Source organism: Cetorhinus maximus, chromosome 10 (assembly GCF_964194155.1).
Source record: "Cetorhinus maximus chromosome 10, sCetMax3.hap1.1, whole genome shotgun sequence".
Lineage (NCBI taxonomy): Eukaryota > Metazoa > Chordata > Chondrichthyes > Lamniformes > Cetorhinidae > Cetorhinus > Cetorhinus maximus.
The window spans coordinates 134,045,262-134,066,286 of NC_135888.1; the positions used below are offsets into that span (position 1 = coordinate 134,045,262).

Sequence of the window (21,025 nt, forward strand, 5' to 3'; positions counted from 1 at the left end):
CCCCCCACCCCAAACCCCAGCCCCCCAGCCCCTTCCCCCTCAGCACCTTTGCTGGGTGCCAATCAAGTGGGCTGCTTTGTCCTGGATGGTGTTAAGCTTCTTGATGTTGCAGCTGGACTCATTCAGGCAAGTGGAGAGTGTTCCATCACACTCCTGACTTGTGCCTGGTAGATGGTAGACAGGCTTTGGGGAGTCGGAAGTTGAGTTACTCGCCACAAGATTCCTAGCCTTTGTCCTGCTCTTGTAGCCACAGTGTTTATATGGCTAGTCCAGTTCAGTTCCTGGTCAATGGTAACCCCCAGGATGTTGATAGTGGAGGATTCAGCGTTGGTAATGCCATTGAACATCAAGGGGCAAAAGTTAAATTTTCCCTTGTTGGAGATGGTCATTGCCTGTCACTTTTGTGTCAAAAATGTTACTTGCCACTTATCAGCCCAAGCCTGAATATTGTCCAGGTCTTGCTACACTTGGACATGGATTGCTTCAGTATCTGCGGAGTTGCAAATGGTGCTGAACATTGTGCAATCATCAGCGAACATCCCGACTTCTGACCTTATGATGGAAGGAAGGTCATTGATGAAGCAGCTGAAGATGGTTGGGCCTCGGCACTACCCTGAGGAACTCCTGCAGTGATGTCCTGGAGCTGAGATGACTGACTTCCAACAACCATCTTCCTTTGTGCTAGGTATGACTCCAACCAGCAGGGAGTTTGCCCGCTGATTTCCATTGACTCCAGTTTTGTTGGGGCTCCTTGATGCCACACTATTTTTCCCAAACGAACCAAAGGGGAAGATATGGATAATTCTTTTAATGCAAAGAGTTATGATCTGATATGCACTGCATAGAAACAAGAAGAATGTGCATTTAACTTAGTGGGTAAAGCATTGCAAGACGCTTCCCAGGAGTGTTGTGTAACAAAACTTGACAACAAGCCACATGGAAATATTAGGGCAGGTGACCAAAAGCTTGGTCAAAGAAGTAGCTTTTAGGAAGCATCTTAGAGGAGAGAGCGAGGTGGAGAGGTTTAGGGAGGAATTCCAGAGCTTATAAGGCCGAGGAGGGGGTGGTAGAAACGTGTCCAACATTGGTGTCTGAAGCACTTTCCATGTTAATTTGCTATAGGAAATTAAGTCAATAGTTGAAAGGAAACAAAACGCAGGTCTATGGGGATAGAGCAGGGGTGGGGGTGTGGGATTGATCGGATAGCACGGCACACACGATGGGCCGAATAGCCTCCTTCTGCGCTGTATGATTTTATCTCAGACGAAAAGCCTTTCCTGGCGAGTTGACAAATCAGGCGGAGTCAATAGTGGCCCCAATCCCTTTCTCTCTCTCTCCTCCTCCTCCTCCTCCACTACATCAGCAGCCATTGAGCTCCTAGGTTAGAAACTGACGCGTGCGTGGCTCTTGCAAGGTACGGATGAGTCGGCCGGGAATCAATTTCAATCTCTGCGAATTTGGAAATTAACAAGTAATTAACCCAGGGCGGCCCCCAACCCCCGGCGGTACTTCCTGTGTCCCTTACTCCGCCATTCATCCGACTGCGAATTTTCCCAATCGCTCCTCTTCTTAGGTAAGAGGGTTTAGAGGGGTTTTTTTTATATATATATGTAAGCCCCTCTTATTACATGTATTAATTTTATGCTGTGTTCAATGGAGTTGATTTTCTTTCTGTGGGAGAGAAGCTTTGGGAATGTGTAATGTATGTTCAGCCGCTCCTTTGAGAAATTGCGGCGGAGTTTAGGGATTGCGGGATCGGTGAGACATTCCGCCCCGGTTGTCTCTCTTTGACTTGCCTTCTCATGACTTGGCTTCATTCGAATTCATTGCGGTGAGCGGAGCCCCCTCCATTGCTGTGTGATTCTCTCAGTTTGCACACTACTTCCAGTTTAACCCTTTCTCCCCTCTCATTGCTCCCGCAGACAGCCCACCCCCCCCCAGAAATATCCAGCCCACCCCCCCAGAAATATCCAGCCCACCCCCCCCACCCCAGAAATATCCAGCCCACCCACCCCCAGAAATATCCAGCCCACCCCACCCCCCCCAGAAATATCCAGCCCACCCCACCCCCCCCAGAAATATCCAGCCCACCCCACCCCCCCCCAGAAATATCCAGCCCACCCCACCCCCCCCCAGAAATATCCAGCCCACCCCACCCCCCCCCAGAAATATCCAGCCCACCCACCCCCAGAAATATCCAGCCCACCCCACCCCCAGAAATATCCAGCCCACCCCACCCCCAGAAATATCCAGCCCACCCCACCAGAAATATCCAGCCCACCCCCCCACCCCAGAAATATCCAGCCCACCCACCCCCAGAAATATCCAGCCCACCCCACCCCCCCCAGAAATATCCAGCCCACCCCCCCCCCCCCCCAGAAATATCCAGCCCACCCCACCCCCCCCCCCAGAAATATCCAGCCCACCCACCCCCAGAAATATCCAGCCCACCCCACCACCCCCCCACAGAAATATCCAGCCCTTTACCAGCGATGATTCCCTTCCCCCATCATCTTGAAGTTATCGACTGTGAGCTGGAAAAGGGAAGGGAATTGGAAACGAACTTGTTAATCTACAAACATGGCATCTGTTGTAAGAAGAACGATCTGTGGGTTTTTAAGCAATAATTAAGAAAAAAAGAGTTTCCAGCATTTTCTGTCTTTCACTCCAGCAGTAGTTTTGTGTTTTGTGTGTTTTTTTGACGACTTTGGAAGGGAGGAGGGAGGTAGTGGAGGGAGGAGGGAGTTAGTGGAGGGAAGCAGAGTCAACTGGAACTCGCCTTTTGAAATAAATTCTGAAGTTGGATTCCTTTACTGCCTGGGGCTGAAACATCCACTGGAAGAACATATTTGTGGACCGCTATACACAACCTCAGCATGTTCTAAAACCCCATTCATTAGTGAAACACTGCTGTGACCGAGGAACCAGTTCCTGTACAGCAAGATCCCACATGAGGTTAATCTGTTTTTAGTGACGTTGGGTGAGGGATAAATATTGGCCCAGGACATTTGGGGAGAACTCGTGCTCATCTTCAAAATTGTCTTGTGGGGTCTTCTGGGCCTCAGTTTAATGCCTCGTCCATAAGATGCCACGTCCAACAGAGCAGCCCTGACACGCCACAGGCTAGAACCCACTACCTTCTGATACAGAACTGAGACACCTGCCCATCCAAGCATGGCCAACATAACTGATTGAATGATGGAAGTCTATAATTTCTCGTGTTGGTTATAAACTGCCCAGGCTTCTTGGCATTTCCCATCCCGCTCCCCCCTCCCATCTCTCCCCCAACCTCCCGTCTCTCCCCCCCACCCCCCGTCTCTCCCCCCCACCCTCCGTCTCTCCCCCCCACCCTCCGTCTCTCCCCCCCACCCTCCGTCTCTCCCCCCCACCCCCCGTCTCTCCCCCCACCCCCCGTCTCTCCCCCCCCACCCCCCGTCTCTCCCCCCCCACCCTCCGTCTCTCCCCCCCACCCCCCGTCTCTCCCCCCCCCCACCCCCCCGTCTCTCCCCCCCCCCACCCCCCCGTCTCTCCCCCCCCACCACCCCCCCGTCTCTCCCCCCCCACCACCCCCCCGTCTCTCCCCCCCCACCACCCCCCGTCTCTCCCCCCCCCACCACCCCCCCGTCTCTCCCCCCCCACCACCCCCCCGTCTCTCCCCCCCCACCACCCCCCGTCTCTCCCCCCCCCACCACCCCCCCGTCTCTCCCCCCCCACCCCCACCCCCCGTCTCTCCCCCCCCACCACCCCCCCGTCTCTCCCCCCCCACCACCCCCCCGTCTCTCCCCCCCCACCCCCACCCCCCGTCTCTCTCCCACCACCACCCCCCCGTCTCTTTCCCCCCCCCCCCCCCCGCCAATCTCACTTGGTTCCGCTTCTACATGTGATAACATCGCTATGTCGACCAGATCAAAGCCTTTTGTGAAATTTTAAACACCTTCTTTATCCTTATTTTCTCTCGGCCTTTTGTTTGGGGAGAGGAGAGCCCAGTCTGTTCAACCTTTGTAGTTACAATAAATAGTTTTAAATTTTAAGTTCATTTATGGGATGTGGGCACCACTGGCTCGGCCAGCATTTGCTGCCCATCCCTAATTGCCCTTTAGAAGGTGATGATGAGTGACCGCTCCAGTCCTTGTGTTGTAGGTACACCCTTGGCGCTGTTAGGGAGAGAGTTCCGGGATTTTGATCCAGCGACAGTGAAGGAACAACTGCTGTAGTTCCAAGTCAGGAAGGTGTGCTACTTGGAGTGAAACTTGCAGGTGGTGGTGTTCCCATGTGTCTGCTGCCCTTGTTCTTCTAGGTAGCCATTGTAATGGGTTTGGAAGGCATTGTTGTAGGAGCCTTGGTAAGTTGCTGCAGTGCATCTTGTTGATGGTACACACTGTTGCCGCTGTTCATCGCTGGTGGAGGGAGTGAATATTTAAAGTGGCGGATGGGGTGCTGATCAATCTTTTTCCTGGATGGTGTCGAGTTTTTTGAGTGTTATCGGAACTTCACTCATCCAGGTCAGTGGATGACTTCTGCCTCGTACCTAGTGGATGGACAGACTTTGGGGAGTCAGGAGGTGAGTTACTCACTGCAGAATTTCCAGCCTTTGACTGGCTCTTGTGGCCACAGTATTTATATGGCAGGTCCAGTTCAGTTTCTGGCCAATGGGGACCCCAGGATATTGATGGTGGGGGAATTCAGTGATGGTAATATCATTGAATGTCAAGGGGAGATGGTTAGATTCGGAGATGGTCATTGCCTGGCACTTGTGTGGCATGAATATTACTACCACTTATCAGCCCAAACCTGAATGTTTTCCAGGTCTTGCTGCGGTTCTGGTATCACCTTTGTAAATCTTCTTTTGCATATTCTCCAATACTTCTGTATCCTTTATATAATATGGAAATCAGAACCGTTCATGGTACTCTAAGCGCAGAAAGTCGCTTGAAGTAAATTCATTGAAATAAAGTGAGGGTGGTGGGTGGAATAGTGGGGCCTGAGAATCGGCAGTGCTCTGTGTCAAACAGTCTGGGGCAGTTTGTTATACTTATTTTCTGACGTTCAACACGAATTTTTCTCCCTACCACTAGGTCGAGATGATGGTCCAAGTCAATAAGATTTGCTGTATTGGAGCAGGATATGTTGGAGGCCCAACGTGCAGTGTCATTGCACAGATGTGCAAGGAGATCACCGTGACTGTGGTGGATGTAAATGTCGAGCGAATTAAGGCCTGGAATTCCAACCATCTCCCTATCTTTGAGGTGAATCCATTGATTGCCTTTTGTGGAAGGAATGCTCCTGAAGATGACCTTTGGAGGTGGGAGGGGTAATGCTTTGGCTGATAAAGCGGGTGTTATAATTTTTGTTTTTGAGTTGAATCCTGGTGTATATGATGCTGCATCCACTCCTTTTTATGTCGGTAAGATCAGTGATCACTGTACAATCCACCATAGCGTTGTATGATTATCCAATTTTCTGCCCCGTTCTCCTGAAGGTGTTGTGGAATGCCATCTGGTAACTTGTCTGATTTTTTTCAAACTGAAATTTAGATGGTGTTGGTCTCCAGGGATCATCTCAGTTGTGATGGGTCCTGCACTTCACGCATGTGTGCGTGTGTGTGTGAAAGAGATTTAGGGTTATTTTCCCCTCTCCATTTCCATTTACCCAATCCTGCCCGACCCCAAAAGCAATAGGACTGTCTGCTTCTGTTGAACCCCTTGAAATGAGCTCAGTCAGTGCAGTTTAGATTGTGCCTCCTGAGCTATTTGGCTCAGTTATAGACAGGAATCGCTAGACAAGGAAAGACCAAGGTTCATCCAGTTGCCCTCTACCATCCAGGTAATGGAATAATACAACTATAATGGAAGTTGTTGACTAATCTCAGCAATCGCTCTCTATCAATGAGTTTCTAACCAACCCAGACATGAGAAAGGAAAACCTCCAGTCACGTTGAACTTTAGAAACCACAGTCCAAAGACATGTGGTTCCACCCCCTCCCCTGCCAAGCGCGATATGCTTGCTGCATGCCTTGCCATTGGGGCTGTGGACATATGAATCGAGTCACTGGGGGGATAGTGAGTGCTTTGGTTATTAATGTTTTTTTTTTAAAAAAAGTGATTTTTATGTTGCAACTCAATATGTGTCTTTTCCAATTTTACTAACAGCCAGGTCTTCAGGAAGTGGTGGAGTCCTGTCGTGGGCAGAATCTCTTCTTCTCCACTGATATCGACAGTGCGATTAAAGAAGCGGATCTGATCTTTATATCGGTGAGCAGGTTTAATATTTCTCCTTGGGTGTGTTTCCATCTCCTGGCTTAGAGTTTCTGAGCTTCCTCCTCCTCGGACTTCATGTCCTTCCCCCTCTTACTTTGCCCTGAGTTATTGGGAAACTGGTGTCTCTCACTTATGCTCTTGTTCTGGGATCCTGTCTAGGGAAGAGTCTATGTTATGGTTTCTGGTGCCCATAAAGAAACACACTTTTAGACTCGATGCTGGTGCTTGTCAAGTGTACTTCTTGCTGTTCTCCATGTGGCTGCCAGACTGGTACTTACATGACTGCAGTGTGTCAAGTAACAGTATGTGACACCCTGGGATGTATATTCACGCAACAATTAATTCCTAGCTCTTTACAAATAACAATATAATAGTCTACCTTGTTTGCTTCATCTCACCCTATCTGCACACCCTTCTCTCTCTTTGTCCCTCATGTACTCAACCAGCACCCCTAAATGCCTATATGCTAATTACCTCACTCATAGCTCATGGCAGAGAGTTCTGCATTCTCACCACTCTGAGTAAATAAATTTCTTTTGGATTTCTTAGTCACTGTCTCATATTTATGACCTCTAGTTTTGAACTGCCTCATGGGTGGAAAGACCCCCTCCACCTCTACCCTTTCAAACCCCTTCATAATCTTCAAGACCTCAATCGGGTCAGCTCAGTTCACGTCTAGCGAAGCGATCCCTCAGGGAGAGACAGTGTCTGCACTGGGTCTCAGTGAGAGCCTGAACAGAGTGGGAAAGCTTTAAATAATGGAAGGAAAGTTTAAAACTTTGGGTAAACCACCTAAAAGCTTAGAAAAGCCATGGGTCCTAAATTTACACTACCTGAGAGGTTTGGACACCTGGAGGGACCAAATCAAACTCTAAACTGGGCACCTTGGAGAAAAAGACTCTTCAGGTTCCAGATTGGACAGTAAGTCTGAAGCTGAACATGTCAATACATTACTTTATTCCATAGGAACAGTAGCAGATGATATTGCAAGACAGGGCATCAATGTGACCTCTAAATTTGAAGAAGTCTTAAAAGCCTTTGATGACCATTTAAACTTGAGGGCAATAATATTCTGCAAAGGGCTAAATTCAACAAAAGGATCCAAAAACCAGGTGAACCAGCTTTTATTAAGGACCTTTGCAGGCTGGATGAAGGATGTGAATATGGAGACCTAAAAACAGAATTAATCTGAGACTGCATTGCAGCCTGTGTTCCTAGTGAATCAGACTTATTGCAATCTAAGGAAGACCTGACCTTAGAAAAAGTAATACAGCTGAAGAGACAACAGAGGTCTGTAAACAGAGCAGGGAAATACTGAGAGGTAAAGAAAAACCTTGGCTCAGGAAACCTCCAGCGACTATAAAGTTTCTTAGGCCCAGGAATGTAAAAGAAGCATCAGAAAAGAAGGTACACTTTGGAGGGAAAGTACAAGATGCCATAAAACCTTGCCAACGTTGTGTTGCCAAAGAGGCCCCCCAGGTGTGAATAGTGCCCTGCAAACATTGCAGAATGCTTTCTCTGCCGAAGAATCGGCCATTTCAGGAAGATGTGCGCAATTAAAACTTCTGACGTCACAAGTTTCAAAGGAAAAAAGTCTTCATGCATAAGGCTTTAATGGAGTTGAAGAGTTTCTGCCAGAAGAGGAACAAAAATATTGCCTGGGTGAGATCAGTGACCCCAATCCTGCATTCTGGAATTCAGATATATAAGTCAATGGACATATCACCAGCTTTAACTAGATAGTGGACCGAGTGTAACGGTTTTATCAGACCACGAACCGTGGTTACCAACGCATTGCCTGCAGCCAATGAAAACCCAGCTGTATGGTCCAGGAGGGATCAAACTAAAAGTCAAGAGAAAGTTACAGGCAACGCTACAGTACAAAGGGAAGCAGATATTGGAAACGCTACACAGAATCAGGAATTGAAGAAATTGTATAGACCTCGATCTTATCAGGAAAGTGGAAGAAGTCAATCAGCAAGAATCCAAGTGTGACTTCAGAAATGAACCCCTGAAACTATCCAACTGCAGTGAAGATCAGAATTGAGACTTCAGCGATGACTTTTTGACACTCTTCATGAAGATTGATAGTCCAGCTGTTTTGCGGGGGGGGGTTGGGGAATGTCCTCTCACTCAGCGAACGCACAGTGAAAAAATTAGATCAGAAAAAACACGAGAATGAGAGCGATCACTGATCACTCTAGTGTTGCTTCGAAAGTGGAAGATGAAAATCTGGTGATGAATACACTGTTCAAATACCACATTCGTCCAACAGCGGTGACCTTTTAGAAAGTACATCTGCATCCATCCATTCACCAAAAATGGTCATCAAAGAAGTCAAAAACTAGACATGGACCCAAACCAAGCAGCATCTGCCTTTTCTACATGGTCTGCTGAATTTTGAGGGAAACCAAGACATTGATCAGGTGGATTCCTCACAGCTTCCCATCCTACCCAAAGAATTACTCCCAGGGCTAGAAGCTCAGGGCTATCTGAGAGTTCAAGAATGAGAGACAACAAGGAGTCATCGCTCCAAAAGTAAGGAAGGACAGAACAAAACAAAGGAAAGGGGGAAAAATCAAGAAGCAAAGATAGGAAGCATGCGAAATGCATTGAGAAGGATGAACCTGCAAAATCAAAGAGAGAGAGAGAGGGGGGAATGTGATTGAGAAAAGTATAACAGTAAAGAGAAGAAGAAACGGATCAAGGGAGAGGAGGAGTAATATTCCATAGAGATGATAATCAACTGAGATCTTATTTAGTACATACTTCAGAAGGTACTATACTTAGAAACCAGAAGAATCTTATTTCTATTCATCAAAGACAGCAATCAGTCATACATTTGGAAGAACCAGAAGTTGAGTCAGAAATTAATAAAGAAGCAGGTACTACAACTCTCCATGAAGACCATCCAAGTCAAGGAAAAGGAGTGCAAAGAGAGACTACTGACTTTCCAGTTAAGTCAGACAAGAACACGATTAGGGAGAGTCGTGAAGCATCCTGACTGACTGACTAAATCTATGATGTCAGAGACTTTGAGGGAGATGGGGTAGTATTTAAATATGAATGTAAATAAACATGGATGAGGATTTTGGGATGGGAGTGATGTAGTATTAGGGTTTGCAAGGGTTAATGTGTGAGACTATGTAAATAGCACCTCCCATGATGTTGATGATGTAAGAGAACATATAACCAGAAGAGAAGAGGGAGAATGTTTATGGCTTCAGCAATGTAACACCTAGTCATGGGTAGCTGTACATAGTTCAGTTGTATAAAATAAACCAGTTGTTGTCTGAGCATACCGACTTCTCAGTAGTCATTCCAAAACTAGACTACCCAGCATACAGCACCTGGTACTGCATGTACATCATAGAATCGCACAGTCCAGAAGGGAGCCATTTGGGCCATTCTTTCTGTGATGGCTCTTTGATAGAGCTTGCCACTTAGTCCCACTCCATTGGTCTTTCCACACAACCCTATATTTTCCACCTTTGAGAATTTATTCTATTCCCTTTTAAAAGTTACTACTGAATCTGCTTCTCTGAGAGTTCCAGATCACCTTTGCCAATCACCTTAAATCTGTCACCTCTGGTTACCCACCCTTCTACCACTGAGAACAGTTTCCCTATTGAGGCTTATGGAATGGGAGGATCAGTGTCCAAAGGACAAAAAAATTGGCTTAAGGACAGAAAGCAACAAGTCATTGTAGGTGGTTGTTTTTCAAACTGGAGAGTGGTGGGCAGTGGTGTTCCCCAAGGGTCAGTAGTTGGACCACTGCTTTATTTTTTGCAATATATAAATGACTTAGATCTTGCAGTAGAGAAAAAAATTCAAAATTTGTTGATATAAAACTTGGAGGAGTTGCAATCAGTGAGACAGATATGAATAGGTGAGCAAAATGGGCAGACAAGTGGCAGATGGAATTTAATACAAGGAAGTGTGGATGCATTTTGGTGGAAGAGTTGGGTAGAAGCATTGTAGACTTAACGACAGTTCTTAAAAAGTGTGCAGGTGCAGATGGACCTGAGAATGTATGTGCATAAGTCTTTGAAGGTTGCACAACATATTGAGAGAGTAGTTAGCAAAGCATAAGCTGTCTTGGGTTTCATAAGTAGAGGCATTGAATACAAAAGCAGGGAAGTTAGCTGAACCTTTATAAAGTTCTAGTTAGGCCCCAACATGTGTCCAGTTCTGATCACCACACTTAAGGAAAGATGTGAAAGTGTTGAAAGGGTGCAGAGGAGATTTACCAGGATGGCTGGTTTTAGCTACAAGGTTAGGTTGGGAAGGCTGCAGTTTTTCTCCTTGGAGTAAAAGAGATTAAAGGGAGATGTGACAAAGGTGTACTGGATAATGACAGGCTTAGAAGAAGGTAGACGAGGAAAAACTTCTCATTAGCTAAAGGTGCAAGGATTAGGGTCACGGATTTCAGATTTTTGGCAAGAGATGAAGGATGAATGTGAAGAAGAACCTTTTCACATGCTGAGTGTAATATAGGCCCCTTACAGAATGAGGCTGGGGAAATAATGGGGAACCAGGAAATGGCAGAGGAGTTGACTAAATACTCTGCTTCAGTTTTCACAGTAAAAGACACTAATAGCATTCTAATACTAAATAATCAATGGGAAAAAGAGGGGGAGGAAATAAATACAATAACTATCGCTAGAGAAAAAGTACTAGGGAAGCTAATGGGGCTAAACGCTAACCCCCTGGATCTGATGGGTTGCATCCTAGGATATTGAAGGAAGTAGCTACAGAGATAGTGAATCCTTAGCTGGAAAAGTCCCAGAGGACTGGAGAACAGGCAATGTAACACCCTCATTCAAAAAGGGAGGGAGACAAAAAACGGGTAACTATAGGCCAGTTAGCTTAACATCTGTCATTGGGAAAATGTTGGAGTCTATTATAAAGGATGTAATAGCAGAGCATTTAGAATTACATAATCCAATCAAGTGGAGTCAGCATGGCTTCATGAAGGGGAAATCATGCCTGACAAATTAATTAGAATTGTTGAGGAGGTAACTAGCAGTATAAGATAAAGGGGAACCAGTCGATGTAATATATTCGGATTTCCAAAAGGCATTTGTTAAGGTACCACGTGTAAGCCTATTTAATAAGATAAGAGCCCGTGGCATTGGGAGTAGTATATTAGCATGGATAGAGGATTGGCTAACTAATAGAAGACAGAGTTAGGATAAAGGGGTCATTTTCAGGATGGCAACCTGTGACTAGTGGAGTGCCACAGGGATCAGTGCTGGGGCCTCAATTGTTTACAGTATATATTGATGACTTAAATGGGGAAAGTGAATGTACTATTGCCAAATTTGCGGATGATACAAAAATAGGTGGGAAGGCAAGTGTTGAGGTTGAGACAAGTTTACAGAGGGATATATACAGGTTAAGTGAGTGGGCAAAAACTTGGCAGATGGAATATAATGTGGGAAAATGTGAGGTTTTGCATTTTGGCAGGAAGAATAGAGGAGCTGGATATTATTTAAATGGAGAAAGACTGCAGAAAGCTGCAGCACAGAGAGATTTGGGGGTCCTTGTGCATGAATCCCAAAAAGCTAACATACAAGTTCAACAGGTAATAGGGAAGGCAAATGGAATGTTGGCCTTTATTTCAAAGGGAACAGAGTATAAAAATAGGGAAGTCTTGCTAAAATCATACAAGGCACTAGTTAGACCCACACCTAGAATACCATGAATAGTTTTGATCCCCTTATCTCAGGAAAGATATACTGGCATTGGAGGCAATCCAGAGAACATTCACTAGGTCGATCCCGGGTATGGACGGATTTTCTTATGAGGAGAGGTTGAGTAGGTTGGGCCTGTACTCATTGGAGTTTAGAAGAATAAGAGGCGACCCTATTCAAATATATAAGGTTCTTAGGGGGCCTGTTAGGGTAGATGCTGATAGGTTGTTTCCCCATGTGGGAGAATCCAGGACCAGAGGGCATGATTTCAGAGTAAGGGAGCACCCGTTTAAAATAGATGAGGAGGAATTTTTTCTCTGAGGGTAATGAGTCTGTGGAATTCTTTATTGCAGAAGCCTGTAGAGGCTGGGTTGTTAAGTATATTCAAGGCTGAAATAGACAGATCTTTAATCAGTAAGGGAATCAAGGGTTATGAGGAAAAGGCAGGAAAGTGGAGTTGAGGATTATCAGATCAGCCATGATCTCATTGAATGGTGGAGCAGACTCAGTGGGCCAAATGGCCTACTTCTGCTCCTACATCAGTAATGACCTGGAACTCGCTGCTAAGAGGATGATGGAAGTGGAGATGATTGATTATTTCAAAAGGAAATTGGATGGGCACTTGAACAAAATAAACTTAGGCTGGGGGGTGGAGGTGGGGAGGAATGGGACTGACTGGATTGCTCCACAGGGAGCTGGCATGGACACGATGGGTCAAGTGGCCTCCTTCTGTGCAGTAAATGAATCTGACTTTGTTTACTCTATCAAAACTCTTCATGATTTTGAATGCCTCTATTAAACCTCCTCCTCTGCTGTAAGGAGAACAATCCCAGATTTTTTTTCCCTTCCACATAACCATAGCTCCTCATCCCTGGTACAATTCCAGTAAATTTCTTTGGCACCCTCTAAAAGATCTTTGACATCTTTCCTAAAGTGCGTCTCAGGAATTGGCCACAATACTTCAACTGAGGACTAGCCCAGCGCTGAGTAAGTGTGCCTTTACTGGGACTGTCGTGGACATTAATCATCTGACCATCTTCCTCCCCTGGCGATTCCAAATAGGTAAACACTCCCACAAAGACTTTTGGTATTGGGAAGGGCCGTGCCGCGGACCTGAAGTACATCGAGGCCTGTGCTCGCCGGATAGCAGAGGTGGGCAACGGGGGCAAGATTGTGGTGGAGAAAAGCACAGTGCCAGTGAGGGCAGCGGAGAGTATTCGGAGGATATTCAATGCCAACACCAAGCCCAACCTTAACCTTCAGGTAGGGGACGTTCGGTATGGGTTTGACTCGCATCCGGCTGCAGCAAAATCTCTGGATCTTGATGGGGTTTGATCTTTGACTTATGTTGTCCAGATGTGATAAAATACACCTTTAACAAACTCGTGTTGTCCCAAAGTGCTTTACAGCCAATGAAGTGTTTTTTGTAATGTTGTCATTGTTGTAAAGTAGGGAGTGTGACAGCCAGTGTATATACAGCAAGAGCCCACAAAGAGCAATATGCTAAATGACCAGATCTTTTTGTAATTTTTTTTATATGTTCATGGGATGTGAGTGTCACTGACAGGGCCAGCATTTGCTGCCCATCCCTAATTGTCCCTGAACTGAGTTGCTTGCTAGACTATTTCAGAGTCAACCAAATTGATGGGGGTCTGGAGTCACGTGTAGGCCAGACCAGGTAAGGACGGCAGATTCCCTTCCCTAAAGGACACTAGTGAACCAGATGGGTTTTTACAACAATTGATAGTTTCCTGGTCACCAGCTTTCAATTCCAGATTTTATTAATTGAATAGAAATTCCCCTAGCTACCATGGTTGGATTTGAGCCCATGCCCTCAGACCGTTAGCCTGGGCCGCTGGATTACTTGTCCAGTGACTTTCCCACTGTACCACCGTCTCGCTGTGATGTTGGCCAAGGGATAAATATTGACCAGGAAACTTAGGAGAACTCCATCTCCCTCCTTCAAAATAGCACCATGGTATTTTTTTTTATGCCCAACTGAGAGAGCAGGTGGGGAGTCACTTCTGAAAGAAGGCACCTCCAGCAGTGCAGTATTCCCTCAGTCCTGCATTGGAGTGTTAGCCTGGGGAATGTTCTCAAATCTCTGAGTGGGTCGGGGCTCAGAGTGTTGTCCACTCTGGAGGCATGGCTAACACCGTGAGCACGGTCTTTCTGGGCTGAGACGGCCTGGGGTGCTGAAGTGGGCTTGAAAATCTGGCCTCTGGCCACTGACTCTTTTCATAGCTTTCATTCCTGGTGAAAAGTCACAGGCTTGAAACATCGCTCTCCACAGAAGCTGTTTATTTCCAACATTTTTCTGTTTTTACTTCTGCCTCGTACAAATCCACACTGGCTCTCCTTAATTAACTCAAACGTCTCCAAGCACGTTTATTTTTTCCTTGATTATTGTTTGTAAAACCTAACCCACCACCGATGTTATACTGACCGGTCTGTAGTTACTAGGAATGTCCTCGCACCCTTCCTTCAATAAGGGTGTCACATTGTCACTTTCCAATCCCAGGCACCAATTCCACAACACCTGCCCCCAACCGTATCTAAGGGCAATTAGTATATTATGGCAATCTCTCTTCTAACTGCAGTGGCATAGTGGTATTGTCACTGGGCTAGTATTCCAGAGACCCAGGGTAATGGCCTGGAGACTGGGTTCGAATCCCACCATGGCAGATCGTGAAATTTGAGCTCAATAAAAATCTGAATGAACACAAAACTATTGCCGATTGTTGTAAAAACCCATCTGGTTCGCTAATGTCCTTTTTAGGGAAGAAAATCTGCTGTCCTTACATGGTCTGCCCTACATGTGACTCCAGACCCACAGCAATGTTTCAATGCCCTCTGAACAAGGGCATTTAGGGATGGGAAATAAATGCTGGCCTAAACTGCAACACCCATATCCCATGAACAAATCATTTAAAAAAAAAATCTCCATCCCCAAAAATAGTGAAAATACATTATTTACGTCTAACTGAGGGGGCACACGGGTTAACGTCTCATTTTAAAGGTGGCATCTTCGATGGTGCAGCACTCCCTCCGAATGGCACTGAAATGTCAGCCTTGATTTTGTGCTCACGTCTCTGGAGTGGACTTGAACCCATAACCTTCTGACTCAGGAGGTGAGAGTGCTACCCACTGAGCCACAGAATGACCAACAGATCATAGCTGACCTGCGACCGAACACCGTATACCTGCCTTTGCTCCATCTCCATTTGGTTGACAAAAATCCACCAATGTCATTATTAAAATTAACAGTTAATCTCGTATTAATTGCTGTTTGTGGAAGAGTGTTCCAAACTTCTTCTGCCTTTGTGTCTAGAAGTGTTTCCTAATTTCATTCCTGAAAGGTCTGACTCTAACTTTTAAACTGCCCGCTAGTCCTAGACTCCCCAACCAGCAGAAATAGTTTATTTTCATCTGTCCTCCTTAATATCTTAAACTTTGATCAATTCGCCCCTTGACCTTCTACATTCCAGGGAATGCAAGTTGTGTACTTTTTCCTTGCAAAGAGAAAGAGGGTTACCAACTGTGATTAAATGTATTCCTGGAGACTCATTACCCAATTGGATGATTGCCAAATAGCCATTTTTTCTATTTTCAATATTTCTATATTTTTATTTGTTCATGGGATGTGGGTGTTGCTGGCTGGGCCAGCATATATTGCCCATCCCTAATTGCTCTTGTTCAGAGGGCATTTGAGAGTCAACTAAATTGGTGTGGGTCCAGATAAGGATGGCAGATTTCCTTCCCTTAGTGAACCAGATGGGTCTTTGTGAAAATCGACAATGGTTTCATGGTCGTCATCAGTCTTTTAATTCCAGATTTTTATTGAATTCAAATTCCACCATGTGCCATAGTGGGATTCAAACCCAGGTCCCCAGAGCATTACCCTGGGTCTCTGGATTACCAGCCCAGTGACAATACCACTGTGCCACCACCTCCCCTCTGGGAAAGAGAAATGTTTAAAGAAATTTTTTTTAAAAACTCTTAAATGTTCTGACGATTTTTCTCCAGGGTTGCACACAGCAGTGTCCTGGAGATTGGTCCTCAATTCCTGGAGGCTCCAGGACAATCTTGGAGGATTGGCGACCCTACACGTAAATTAACCCTTAGAGTCCAGGTATCATTCTAGTAAATCTACACCGCACTCCCTCCAAGGCCAATATATCCTTTCTAAGGTGAGATGCCAAGAGCTGCTCACAGTAAACAAAGTGTGGTTTAACCAGGGCTTTGTGTGACTGAAGCATGATTTCTACCCCCTTTGACTTTTAGTGCTCTAGATATAAAATCCAGCTTTAGCTTGTCACCTAGAGAGAAATTATCTGGTACAGTTGATTCCTGATAGAAGAACTCTCTCTCTCATAGAAAGTTCTATTGTAATGAAGTTTTATTTTGCTCAGTATATTCATGTGTGTGAATCTTTGTCCCTCAAGGTGCTGTCTAACCCAGAGTTCCTGGCTGAAGGAACAGCAATCGCTGATCTCAAAAATCCGGACAGAGTATTGATTGGTGGAGATGAGACACCTGAAGGTCAGAAGGCCATTCTGGCCCTCAAAAGTATCTATGAACATTGGGTCCCGGAGAACAAGATCATTACAACCAACACCTGGTCATCGGAGCTCTCTAAACTGGTACACATTCTCTTTCTAAAGCAGGGATGTTTTAAACTGGGCTCCCCACACACCAGCCATTGGTTCAGAATATGAACCCAATCATAGAAAGATACGGCACAGGAAGAGGCCATTCGGTCCATCGTGTCTGCCATCCTTCGGCAAAGCTATCCAATTCATCCCATAGCCTTGTAAATTTTTCATTCGATAGAGAATTGGACAAATACTTGAAAGTTACAATTGATTCTGCTTCCTGCACCTTTTCAGGAAGTATAGTGTGTCTTGTTTTTATCATAAATGATAAAGGAACCAATCACTCATACAGGATTGTGTAGACAAGTTGTGGGTTCATTTATTTAAACTAGGCACATGAGAACATGTACATGGATAGAAAGCTTGAAGACATCGGCAGCAGGGCTGTGTCTGTGGTGTTCTGCTCACAAACCAAAGTGAACTGGAGACTGGATCACATGACATATTTCCCCTCTAGTGATGGCATGTTGCTATCCCTGAAAGGCATATTACAACATGCCCCTTTTAAAAAATATTTTCTCCCTTCCAAAGAAGTATAACTATTTACAATACATGTTCATGTTTAGTTATCATTGCATTAGCGTATAGAACTGATGAATCTGAGTCTCTAAAACATAGAGGTAATCTGCTGGTACACTCAGACCTTGTAATGCTAACCTTGTCTGGAGGTTTCTTTAATTGCTCATAGTGATCTGTGGGATTGTCATTCTTGGATGTTGTTCCTGGTTGGGATCTTGTCCTGGATACAATAGGAGTGTACGGTGGTTGAGGAACGAATGGATCTGACTTGTTCTTGGTTACACCTCACCATTATGTCTTTGTGTGCCATGACTTGATAGGACCTTCATTCCGAACAAATCCTTATCACCTCAGCTGGTTGCGATGTATCTTCTTTGGGATCCTGGATGTGAACTTCTCCCAACTGTAAACTTGGCAATTCTGTATCCCCATTTTTATTGTGCACGTTGGTTTATCTTCTCCTGCCGTTTTAAAAGTTGCTGTTTAGTTTCTGAGAGAGTAGAATGGGTAAGAGTAGGTAGATTGGCACGCACTGATTTGCTAAACATGAGCTCTGCTGGTGATGGAATAGTTGCATTTAAAGGCGTCGCTCTCTGATGTAACATTGCAATGTGTAAATCTTGCTTGTTCTGTCTACATATGAGAATTAGGGCTTTCACCATGTGAATCATTTGTTCAACAAGGATCTAGGGTAATGAGAAGTAGTAGTGTGATTGATATACCACTTGTCTCTCATATCTGAAATGGCTTACCAATAAATGTGGACCGTTATCCGTAATGATCTCTCTAGGCACACCAAATAAACTGGAAATAGCACTTGGAGTGTGTGCGACAGTTGTGCTTGGCGTATTGTGCAATTGTCGAAAAATGGGTTACTTGGTAAAGTAGTCGAAGATGACAATGAAGTCAGTGAAAGAGGTTGGATGTGATTTTGGACCAAGGATGAGTAGGAAATTCATGTGGAATCGGTGGTTCTTTGTGTTGACTTGGCATATGCTCTTGGACATGTCTCTCACATCTTAGCGACGATTTCAATGTCATTGTTCATACCCGGCCAATGGAGTGTCTCTCTCGAATCTTCCCACCCAATCTGTGCCCATGTGTGAGTGATGAAGCTGCCTTTAAAAATGACTCCCCGGGAGATGCCTAGCTCATCTGATGAGGCCAAAACAGTCTCACCTGTTCATGGACATGCTGAATTGACTCAGGTCATCCTTTGATGGTTTTGCAGTCTCTGTTTGTGGAATCTTTTGCTGTTTTTTCTTGTAGCTGCTGGCGTTTGCATTGCACAAAATGTACCAGATCGATTGATGGACTTGCATTCTCCTGCAAGTGTAATGTTGCAGCTCCCTTGAAGCTGCCAATTTTGTTGAAACATTCTGGATATTTTGGTGTTAGGTTGTGAACTGAGGTGATAGGAGTAGTTTCTGAGGTTGATGTGCCATGTGAAGTCTGACTGATTCAATGGATTGTCACTAGTGTGAATACTGACATGCTGGTAGACCTACAATTGCTGGGCCTTTAGTTTCCACATTGCAGACTCCCAGGAGGATTGAATGTACTTGCATCCCAGGACTATGGATCTTGCACATGTAATTAGTGTACTGTTGAACGCTGAAAGTTTCACAGTAGTAGGTTTCGCCATGGCCTTCCATGTGTAACGGAGCTAAGACCTCACTATACTTTTATGAAATATCTTATCATGGCTACTTCTTAAAATTTTAATAACTGGACAAAGACTTTAAAATGACTGACTAATGTCTGACTGTGACTTTCAAACAAAATGAACTTTCTGGCAGTATCAGAGAAGCTGACAACTTATATTTTCTCTGAAGAGATGCTAATGACTATGTGAGATGTAGAAACCAAATTCAAAGGGAATTATACAAAGGCCATTTACATTTCCTAAGCCAGGCCTGGCTAATGAAGACTATTAGCCTGCTAGGACAAAGGACCCTGAAACCTTCTTTTAAATTCTTAATGGCTGAAACATTCACAAAGAAATGTACATTCTATGTCAAAGCCAAAGTGGAGAGGTGGGAGTCACATGACCCCCCCCTTAGCTGGGAGAAACAGTTACTGTCTTGCTGGACTGCCAGTCTGCCAGTTTTCCATCTAGCAAGCAGCAGCTCAGAACAAGGGCTCAGTCCAGGTGAATGCCTAATCCCCATCTACACTGTTTCTACTCAGACTTCTGTACCATTGCCTAGAGGACTAATTCATCTCTACGTGACTGTCCCATTGTGGAAGTCAGCTCTACTGAAAGCATGAATGATCAGCAACAGTCTTCAACCTGCTGACCTCTGTAAAAGAATAAACTATTGGACTTCGATTTAGGACTTGCGTGAAACATTATTTATTCTGTGGTCTTTGCCCTGTAAAATGTCTCTTTCTCTATCCCCCCCCCCTCCCCCACCTTTTATTGTATGAGTTAAGAAGGAGTCTACGTTGCGCTCCTTCATGTTTGTGTGCAAATAAACTACCCCTCTGAGTTTACCCTAACTCGAGTTTGCTGTTGGATTATTAATAGAAATTGGATCGCTCCAAAACCAAGGGGTTGGGAAATACACCACTGCTTATAAAGGGGGAAATCAAAATCAAAACACCTTTCTCTTTACAGACAGTTGGTGAGAGAAGAAGCCAGGGCTGTTTATGCTTCAGTTATACGAAGCATTGGTGAGACCGCACCTCAAATACTGTGAGCAGTTTTGGTCTCCTTATGTAAGGAAGGATGTAAATGCATTTGAGGCAGTTCAGAGGAGGTTTACTAGACTGATACCTGGAATGAGTGGGTTGTCTTATAAGGAAAGGCTGAACAGGAGTTTAGAAGAGTGAGGGGTGACTTGGTTGAAGTACATAAGATCCTGAATGGCCTTGACAAGGTGGATGTGGAAAGGACGTTTTCTCTTGTGGGTGAGTCCAGGACTAGGGGGCACTGTTTTAAAATTAGGGGCTGTCCTTTGAAGACTGAGATGAGGAGCAATTTTTCCTGAGGGTTGTGCAACTTGTAGAGCCAAACCAGAAGTAAAAACAAGCTCTTTTTCCACAAACAATCTAGTGACACTCTCACCACCCCCTCCCAAAAGGCTGTGATGTTGGGAGTTAATTGAAATATTCAAAGACTATTTGTGACAGGTATTTGTTGGTAAGGGTGTTGAAGGATATGGATTAAAGGTGGGTAGTGTGAACCTGTGCATTAGCTTCTCTTTTCTTGAGACTGACGTGCTGTGTGAAATGTAGTGTTTGATGAAAGATCTACGTATGTGCTTCCTTCCCCACCCCACCCCACCCCTCCTGTAGGCTGCCAATGCCTTCCTTGCTCAGCGGATCAGCAGCATTAATTCCATCAGTGCCTTGTGCGAGGCAACGGGGGCCGATGTGGAGGAAGTGGCACATGCCATCGGCACCGACCAGAGGATTGGAAGCAAGTTCCTAAAAGCCAGTGTTGGTAAGAATCTTATTACGTAGAATGTGCAGCACAAACAGGCCATTCAACCCAAGCAGTATATACTGTTGTTAAACTCCAGATGAGTCTCCTCCCACTTTTTTTTTCATCAAACCGCATCAGCAAATTATTCCTTTCTCCCTCATGTATTTATCCAGCTTCCTCTTAAATGCTTCTATGCTATTTGTCTCCTTTTGGTAGCAAGTTCCATATTCTAACCGCTCTTTGGATAAAGCGGTTTCTCCTGAATTCCTTTTTTGGATTTGTTAGTGACTACCTTTAAATTTATGGTCCTCTAGTTTTTGGACTCCCCACAAGTGGAAAGTCTTCTTTGTGTCTATCCTATCAAATCCCTTCATAATTTAAAAGACTTTTATTAGGTAAACTCCTGAGCTTTCTCTGAGTGAAGGGTCTCAGTCTGTTCAGTCTTTCCTGATGGTTGTACCCTCTCAG

At 45.1% G+C, this 21,025-nt stretch overlaps 1 protein-coding gene across 2 annotated transcripts in view; it reads left to right on the forward strand.

Moving 5' to 3' along the window:
• Nucleotides 1-1,381: 1,381 nt before the first annotated feature.
• Nucleotides 1,382-21,025, forward strand: part of LOC144686042 (UDP-glucose 6-dehydrogenase-like) — a 45,166-nt gene continuing 25,522 nt past the window's right edge. Inside the window, exons 1-6 of one of the 2 annotated variants that reach the window (XM_078551193.1) lie at nucleotides 1,382-1,573; nucleotides 5,076-5,246; nucleotides 6,150-6,251; nucleotides 13,016-13,216; nucleotides 16,399-16,596; nucleotides 20,428-20,575. In XM_078551193.1, the coding sequence (XP_078407319.1) occupies nucleotides 5,082-5,246; nucleotides 6,150-6,251; nucleotides 13,016-13,216; nucleotides 16,399-16,596; nucleotides 20,428-20,575 (814 nt within the window). In that variant the 5' untranslated portion in view covers nucleotides 1,382-1,573; nucleotides 5,076-5,081. The remainder of the gene's footprint in view (nucleotides 1,574-5,075; nucleotides 5,247-6,149; nucleotides 6,252-13,015; nucleotides 13,217-16,398; nucleotides 16,597-20,427; nucleotides 20,576-21,025) is intronic. The other variant, XM_078551194.1, reaches the window with a different exon arrangement.